The 8,622-nt window shown below is 53.8% G+C and overlaps 1 protein-coding gene across 2 annotated transcripts in view; it reads right to left on the bottom strand.

Annotated features, from left to right (window-relative positions):
• Positions 1-8,622, bottom strand: part of Kmt5a (lysine methyltransferase 5A) — an 18,513-nt gene that overhangs the window by 3,969 nt on the left and 5,922 nt on the right. The window contains exons 1-5 of one of the 2 annotated variants that reach the window (XM_019204546.2): positions 8,461-8,539; positions 7,493-7,649; positions 4,497-4,716; positions 3,937-4,024; positions 106-165 (exon numbers count right to left, since the gene is read on the bottom strand). In XM_019204546.2, coding sequence (XP_019060091.1) covers positions 106-165; positions 3,937-4,024; positions 4,497-4,716; positions 7,493-7,610 — 486 coding nt within the window. In that variant the 5' untranslated portion in view covers positions 7,611-7,649; positions 8,461-8,539. Of the gene's footprint in view, positions 1-105; positions 166-3,936; positions 4,025-4,496; positions 4,717-7,492; positions 7,650-8,460; positions 8,540-8,622 lie in introns of those variants that run through there. The other variant, XM_019204545.2, reaches the window with a different exon arrangement.

Raw genomic sequence — 8,622 nt, 5'->3', positions numbered from 1 at the left:
AAAGAAAGAAACAAAGTTTACGTCTCCTTCAGCGATACTTCCTCAAGCGCCTGTGTCTGGCACTCGGGCTTGGGCTACATGGCAGGCACTGGCAGCGCCCCTTACCTTCATGCCTTCCTCCTTCCCACTCTCGATTAACTCATCGATTCTTTTCCTTTCTTCGGACTGTGTGGGGAGGGAAGAAAAGACCAGCATCAGTGTTCATGCCTGGTCACCCCACAGGGCCGCAGGCCGGAGAAGCCAGAGCCCCAAGCGCCCTCCTTTTCCACTTAGCCACCTGTTTTAGGGACCAGTCACTTGGGCCTGGAGGACATGGTGGGGACTCCGCAGTGTGGATGCTAAGCGTCCTCCGAAAGTGCATGCAGTGAAGGTAGTGCTGCTGCGATGGAGGGGAGCCCAGCCCCTTCCTGGCCATGTGTTTCTGCTGCCATGTGGCACCTCAGCCTCAGCGACGGGGGCACCTGACCATGGAATGCGCCTCTAAACCTGAGACAGAAGCAACCTCTTCGCTGGGCATGGTGCGCATGCCTGGGAGGCCAAGGCAGGAGGGTCACAGGTTAGAGCCCAGCACTATCAACTTAGTGACTCAGTGAGACCTTGTCTCAAAAGTCCCCTCCTACTCCCTTTAGATGGGACGCGAGTCCCTTCCCTCCCAGCTACTTGCTCCCTGCACCTTTCAGGGTCTCTGAGCTGCATCTCTGCAGAAGCCACACTGTGGAGAAGCAGCGCCCTGCCAGAGTGTCCTCCCCGACCCCTCCCGTGGGACCACCTCTCCCATACTCTCCCTGGTCCCACTGCTCTCTCGGTGGGCAGGACACAGAAGCAAAGGTGTCCGACAGCAAGCAGGACAAGGGGCCCTGAACCAGTATGTGCCAGACCCCATGATGCTGCTGTGGACACTGCAGCAGGCTGCGATCCAGAGCTTCTCAGGCAGCCTCACCTCCCAGCTTCCGCCCTGAGCCCCACTCCTCACCAGCAGCCAGAGGGATCTGATCATGTCACCCGTCACCCGTATGTTTACTTCACAGTGAATACCAGAGTGGGTTCCTTGGTTGTGACACCAAGAGAGTCCATGGGAACTCTCTGTACTATCTGCAACTTCTCTAACAAATCTAAAATTATTGCAAAATTGAAATTTACTTAAGCCAGGCACTCTGGGAGCCTAAGGCAGGAGGGTCATAAATTCAAGCTTCATCTGGACAACTTAGCAAGACTGTCTCAATACAGGAGTAGAAAGAGCCAGGGATTTAGCTCAGTGGTGCAGCTACATGCCTCAAAATCACAGTGTCCTGAGTTCAATACCCGGTACCAAACAAACAAACAAAAGGAGTGGAGATGTAGCGCAGTGTGAAGACCCGAGGGTTCATCCCTACTACTGTCACTTAAAGAAAAACAAAAGGCTTGCAATGGCTTCCCTGAAATGGGGAGAAAAATCCAGCCTGCCAGGTTTTGTAGGACCCAGACCCCACCGCGGGGCCTTTGCCTGTCCTTGTCCTCCCCAGCACATTTGCCTGGCTCACTTCCTCTTCCAGCAGAGCTATGCTCCAAAGCCACTTAGTCAGAGAAAGTCCCCTGACTCAAGCCCCACCACTGAACCACATTGCTCGGTCCTGAATTGGTAGAGTGTTGTCCCAGGTCATGTTGTTTTAATTTGCTGTCACACCCCACTGGAACATAAGCTCCCCGAGCACAGGGCCTGAGTGGGTGTCCTGTGGACTCGCCCAGCTAGAAGCAGGCCAGAGCGGCCGAGCAGCGTCTCCCCTGTGTGATGAATCATTAGCAACCACAGGGGAGGAGGAGGGCTGCGAGCTGTAGAGGAAGCCATGGCGGGCAGTCGGGGACTTTCCTGCCTGGTCCAGAGGGCAGGAGGGCCGGCCTTGGTGCCTGGATGCATAGCCAGCATCACCAGCTCCTTCTGGATGCTGCAAGTTTGAGGGCAGCCGACAGCCATGGCGGGCGCCGTGGGTGTGCTAAGAATTCTGGCAGCAGCCTCTGGGCAGATGGCATAGGAGAGGCGAGGCCTGGCGGGGGTTGTGGAGCGAGGAGGCCTTGGGAGTGGATGGGATGGGGGCTATGGCTCCCACGGCCCCTTGTGGTCAGCGGACGCCCCACCAGGTGGGCCCTGGGTAGGGCGGGCATGAGGAAGCAGCTCCCAGCCACAGCACTGTGTCCAGGGCCGGACAGTGTCACTAGGCCCATCTGTTTGTATTTATTTATTCACCTTGGCCTGAGACAGGATCTTGCTATGTAGTCCAGGCTGGCCTTGAACCTGTGCACAGCACAGGCTGGCCTCAGACTGTGAGTGTGGTCAGGAGGGACCTCCTGTATGTGGATCCCGAGACCAGATCCTGCTCCCGGCCCAGCCTAGACCCTGCCCTGCCCAGTCCGCTTCTCATTTCAGTCTCACTCCTGCCCAGCCTCTCTGTGCCTTACCCACCTGGACCCCAGCCTGGGCCGAGTTCCTGCTGGCCTAGGGGGCAGTGGAGTCAGGGCCAAGGCCCAGCTGCCTCACCCTGTGCAGCCAGAAGAATCCACGCCTTGCCAGCGCCAGCCACATCATCTTGGCCTGTAGGTGATGGCCTTGCCACCCTGGCCAGCGCTAGGCTCACTGCCAACAGTGAGGGGCACAGTGTGGCTCCTGCTTGAGGCTGGCAGCCCAGGCTTTAGGGACACAGGCTTGTACACCGTCGCCCTCCTGCTCCTCTGCTCCATAGAGGTCATGCCTGTGACACATCCTGCTGTGGACTTCTCTACTGGCACCGCCTCCTACTCTGCAGTACTGCCTGGGGTGACCTCACGCAGCCTCCTGCTGCCACTGCTGGCGGCGTTTTCTAACAGCTCCTGCTTGGCCGAAAGACGCTGCCTTTCTCTGGAAACAGAGCCAAGGCTGCTCTCCGCAGGGAGAGAAATGGAGCCTCTCTCCTTTTTAAATAAAGCCCCATCAAGTCAAAGAAAAAGAACACACTGGATCTCTGTACTTAATCTGCAGCTTTAACACAGACAGAGGAGAGATTCAAACTGCCCAGGCCTGGGTCCCTGCCTCTGTGGGGAGAGGAGGGGATGCTGAGCATCAGGGAGGAGACAGGCGAGGAAGGGCGAGGGGGGCTGTGTGAGATCACACCTGCCACACCAGCCCAGAGTGCCAGAAGAGAGGCCTTGGCCACGCCCTGCGGCATCAAATACTCAGCTCAGCCCTCTGCTCTGGCTTCTGGCTTGGGTTTCCTTCGGTTCTGCAGGTTCCCAGGTGGGAGGAAAGGGTGTGGGCAACAGCCACAGCTCCCTGGCTGCTGTGTGCCAGGCTCGGGCCTGTGTGCCCACAAGCACAATCCCATTTGGTTATCCCTCACAACAGCCTGGCCCAGTTTCCAGTGGGGGACAGCAGAGTGTCAGGGACCAGCAGAGGTTCCTGCCACTGCTCTCCCCCAACCCTGCGCCCCGATGCAGAAACCTCATGACCACAGGAAGGGCAAAGGCTGCCCCAGCCACCGAGTCCTAGGAAAGCCACCCTCCTGACGGCACCTGGCCTTCTGCGCCGTGGGCTACAGACCACGCTGCTCCTTCACGGGGCGTCCTAGCCAAGTCCTGGTGATCTCACCAGGACAATGGGGTGAGCAGGAGGCAGTGGCACACACCTGTAATCCCAGCACCCAGAAGGATTGAGAGTTTGACTGCAGCATGGACAACTTAGCGAGACGCTACCTCAAAATGTCCAAAGGGGTAGGGAGGGCCGGGGATTTAGCTCAGAGGTGCTGCCACCTGTCTCCCAAGTGCAAGGTCCCAAGTTTAATCCCCGGTACGGAGAAAAAAGGGCTAGGGATGTAGCCTAACATGAAGGCCCTCTTCGGTTCATTACCCCAGACACCTGCCTCAAGGCCCATCAGGGCCTGGGGCCCATCCCACCCCTCCAAGAGCTGAGCAGAAACCACGCAGCTCTACCTGCAACTCTGCTTTGCTCTTCCTGGAGCTCCTCCGGACCGGGTAGAAGTCCGTGAGTTTGCGATTCTGTTGTGTTTTCCCTTGAGTTCTGGGAATGAAAAAAAAAAAAAAAAAAAAAAAAAAAAAAAAAAAAAAAAAAAAAAAAAAAAAAAAAAAAAAAAAAAAAAAAAAAAAAAAAAAAAAAAAAAAAAAAAAAAAAAAAAAAAAAAAGAACAGGGATCAGGACCAAAGTCACATTCATATCCAGGAGGTACCCAGCTCCTTGGGGGAAGCTAGTGCAAAGGAAGCCACTTAAACATCTTTGTGCCCTGGTGGCACCTGCTTACCTGGCCACGGGGGCCAGAGAGACATTCAGAGAGGGCAGGGAGGGGCCTTGAACTCGGCCATCTGCCACGCTGAGATGCTGACAGACAATGGCAGTGGGGTGGCTGAGGATCTGCGCCTCTACCATGACAGAAGCAGTGAATGTGGCCCTTGGAACCTTGAGGAAGCTGGGGGGCTTCCGGGGCCCACAGAGCCACCTGTGGGCATGAGGAGCTGCACTCCTCCTATTCCCTTACTTTTTCCGAGGAGGCTGTTTGCCCTTGAGAGGCTTTTTCAGGGCTTGCTTGGCGATGGCTGCATTGGTAGAATCACAAGAGGAGGTTGGAGTTTTTGGAGGTTCTGCTGCTTCAGATTTTTGGTTTGGAAAAGGTGCCAGGGAACCTCTCCTGGCGTCTTTGAGCTTCTGTTCCTCAGACTTTACGGCGCTTCGTACCAAATTCCCAGCATTTCTTTTCTCTGCAGCACAGGGTGGGAGAAGAGGGGCTTATTCTCTATTCCACCGCTCAACTTCAAGACCATCGCCTGCGTTCTAAGGCTGAGAAGGGAAATCGTGGAAGTGCTAGGCCCAACACTGGGTATGTGGTGCTGGACATGAAATCAAGGCCACTCTGCCACTGGACTTTTTCCCACCCCTTTTTATTTATTTTTTGGGGGGTCTCACTATGTAGTTGAGACTGATCTGGAACTCACTGTGTAGCCCAGGCTAGTGTCGAACTCACAGCGACCCTCCCGCCTCAGCCTCCCGAGTGCTGGCATTACAGGCCAGGCATGTGCCACCATGCCTGGCTCCACCCCTTTTTATTTTTTGAGACAGGGCTTTGTTAATTTGCCCGGGCTAGGCTTGAACTTGCTACCCTCCTGCATCAGCCTCCCAAGATTATAGGCAGAATTATCACAGCAGGCCTCACTTTGATCCTTAACAAGACAAGCTCCCCTTCTAACAAAGATGAAGCTGATGCTCGCAGTGGTTCTCTGAATAGTACCAGCAGCCTGGCGGGTGCTTTGTGACACCATTACAAACGGTCTGACTGATAACAGTCTGGGGCAGCAGTGCTGGGAACTATTTGCTTTTTCCTTTTTTTTTTTGGTACCGGGGATTGAACTCGGGTCCTTGTGCTTGCAAGGCAGGCCACCGAACTGCTGAGCTAAATCCCCGGCCCTCTCCTTTTTTTTAATGATTTACTTTTTAAAATACATAAATAACACACTACTGATAGGAATGTAAAATGGTCTGGCCACTTTGGAAAAGTTTGGCAGCTCTTCAGAAACTTCAAAAATACAAGATTCCCGTTTGACCCAGCAATTCCACTCTCAAGCATCTGCTCAAGAGAATTAAAAACACGTGTTTGAAAAAAACCTGCACAGCAATATAGTGGCTGATTCATAACAGCCAAAAAGTACAAATAGCCCCAATGCCCACTGACGTGTGAATGGTTAAATAAAAAACATGGGGTATCCACACAAGGGAACATGATTCAGCCACCAAAAGGCACATGCCACTCACTGAAACACACTGCGTGGTGTGCTAAGTGCAAGAAGCCAGACACAAAAACTGTGTTGTGTGATCCATCCCTAAGAAATGTTCCCAATAGGCAAAGCCACGGAGAAAGCAGTTTAACGGCTGTTGGGGCTGTGAGGGACAGGGACAGGGAAAGTGATTCCTAATGGACCTTGATTTATGATTTATAGCTCAATAAACAACAAAGATAATACATCAAAACCATCCAGATTGTCTTCCTCCTCTTTTGAGTTTTTAGGTGGACTGGGGAAATTGAGGCCAGGGTGGCAGGTGTAACCCAGAACACTGCCAGCAAGGTCAGCCTGTACCACAGCACAAACAGGCCCTCCAAAGTACATCTGACTCCAAATTCTCTTTTTTTGAGACAAGGTCTCACTGTGTAGTTAAGGCTGGCCTTGGACTATGTAGTCCAGACTGGCCTTGATCTCAGAGAGATCCTCCTGACTCAGCCTCCCGAATGCTGAGATTACAGGTGTGCACCACCATGCCCTGCCCAGCACCAAATTCTAACTACTGCCATTTAGTGAGATGGTGAGCTAAATAAGCTAGATTGTGTAACCTATTATCTCTGAGGACAATTTACATTCTTCCCCATTCCAAAATAAAGCACAGCTGGCCATCCATCACTACAGAGCAAGCCCTTTCCCCACACCTGGGTGGCAGGTACAGGGTTAACCTAGGCCATGGCACTGGCACCTGGTGTCCCCCGTTACAATGCCTTTCTGGGTCCTTCCTGTAACCAATCCTCCAAAAAACCCTGGGGCTGGGGGAGGGCTCCTCTCTTCTGACAGATGAAACAACTAAGACTCCCAAAAGAGCAGCAACCTGCCTCAGCCTCCTTCTTCCAAGTGGCAAAATTAAGACTATGGCCTCATTCTGAGACCAACAAATAGCATCGCCCTGTCCCCTGCGGGGAATCATGCTGAGGGTGGCTCCTGCCCTAGGACAGGGCATCCCCACCCCTGCATCTGAGATCTGAGCCCACAGGTCAGGCTACAGCTGCCTGTGACACTTGCCCCAGTGAAGACAAGGTTTCCTCCTACAGGAGCTGCAGGGGGCCAAAGGTTCTGCCCCTCAGGCAGGTTTTATTTAGACAAAAGCATGGGAAACTAGGGGAGCTTTGAAAGGGAATATTTGGATGGGAACAAGATTCCTGCAGTGCTCCATTTATCTGCAGGGCCAGAGACAATTTTCCACAAACATGTATTTTGTGGCTCAGTTTTTTTTTAGGGGGGCAGTGGCTATATGAGAGATAATACCAGGGTCTCCCGCATGGTGGGCAAGTGTGCCCCTTTGGTGGGCAACGCTGAGTGTGCCAGTGGAAAGAAACTTTAGAAACAGAGCCAAGGCCCCCAATAAAAGGGAAAGAATAGGTTCCCTGCGTTTATATCATCACACTGCAGTTGCCTGGGCTGTGTGCACTTTCAGCATTTAAAAGCCTCACCAGTTGCAGGGCAGATGCATCAGTTTTGCAATGTGGCAAAGACAATCCTGAAGGACACTCTAACCCTATGACAGCAGGGAGAATGTTGACGCAACAGGGGACACGCCCTGAGATGGGCTACTCTTCTGCCTCTTTTGCTTTCTTAGCAACACAGCTCAAACCTCTCAAACTTGATGAAAATATATATGCGTTCTTTTGGAAGAGAGGGGCTCCTGCAACCTGACCGGGGTGGAGGGGGTGACATGGAAGGGGCCATGTCAGAGGCTTACCTTCTCGTTTCCTGTAGATCCCGGCTAATGGTTTCCCCTGGCATTTGACTTCATGATGTGCAACTGAGTTCTCTTCCTGAAGGGGGGAACGCATTCCAGAACATTTGTTTGGGCTCATGTAGGAATAGATCTTTGACTGCCCGGCGAACACATTCTCCTAAAAAGACAAAGGCATATTCTGAAAGAGGCTTGAAAAAGAAGATCTGGAGCATTTAAAGGGAAATGGGGAAATGAGATATAAACCACAAAATATAGACAACAGCGACATCATACTCTCAAAGGCGAGGCCAGCAGAGGATGCCAGCCCCAGTTCTCAGGGGAGCAAAGTTTAGGATTCCCCCAGGTCCAAGTCAAGCATCTCTTACTCCTGTGAGCTCTAATTTTTGTCACCGAGGGGCCGTGTGGCCAACAGGAGAACCATTTGTGCCCACCTATCTGTGACCTGCCAGCAGGGAGGGAAGTTGGAATGACCCAGGGAAAGCTGGGGATCCAAAGGGCTGACTGGGCCAGGCTGAGTTAATTCCCCTGGCGGCCGGGAGCACCTCCGGCACAGAAACAGGCCTGTGGGGATCTGATGAACCCCTGGGTCCCAAGGTCAGCTGGAAGGGCTTAGCAGAACTGAGCCCTCCCAGAGCACCAAGCCCAGCTGCCACCCAGGACGAGGTCGGAGGACTGTTCTCAGGGTGACAGGGAGTGTCCTGAGAACAGAGGCCAGGGCGGCCACTCTCCTGCAAACCACACCTTGCCTTCATTATCAGGGGACAGCCATGGGCAGTACAGGTCACTGCTGATGGCTGTGGGTGTGGGATCTGTCCCTGAGGGAGCAAGCACAGGCCACCTCATCGGAGAAAAGCTTCCCAGAAACACTGCAGGACCCTGCTGCCAGGAGAGCCATGAGACACCAAGTCAGCGACCCGGTGACCTCGCCTAGCGACCTAACAGGCCCCAACACTCGGGGAAGCAGCCACCTCCGGGGATGCTGGGTCTCCGGAGCGCAAACGCCATCAAGGCACAGCGAAACTTTTCTGAGGTCAAACACTGCCTGCCAGGGGCCTGGCGGAGTCAGTGTGGCCGCCTCTCCCAGCCAGGCAACGGAAAAGGAAGCAGCCGGGCCGGCCGGGCGCCCCGGG

Source organism: Fukomys damarensis, unplaced genomic scaffold (genome assembly GCF_012274545.1).
Source record: "Fukomys damarensis isolate Sample0158 unplaced genomic scaffold, DMR_v1.0_HiC HiC_scaffold_12, whole genome shotgun sequence".
NCBI lineage: Eukaryota > Metazoa > Chordata > Mammalia > Rodentia > Bathyergidae > Fukomys > Fukomys damarensis.
Note: the sequence above shows the minus strand (reverse complement) of the source record. Positions and strands in the feature narration are given on the sequence as shown.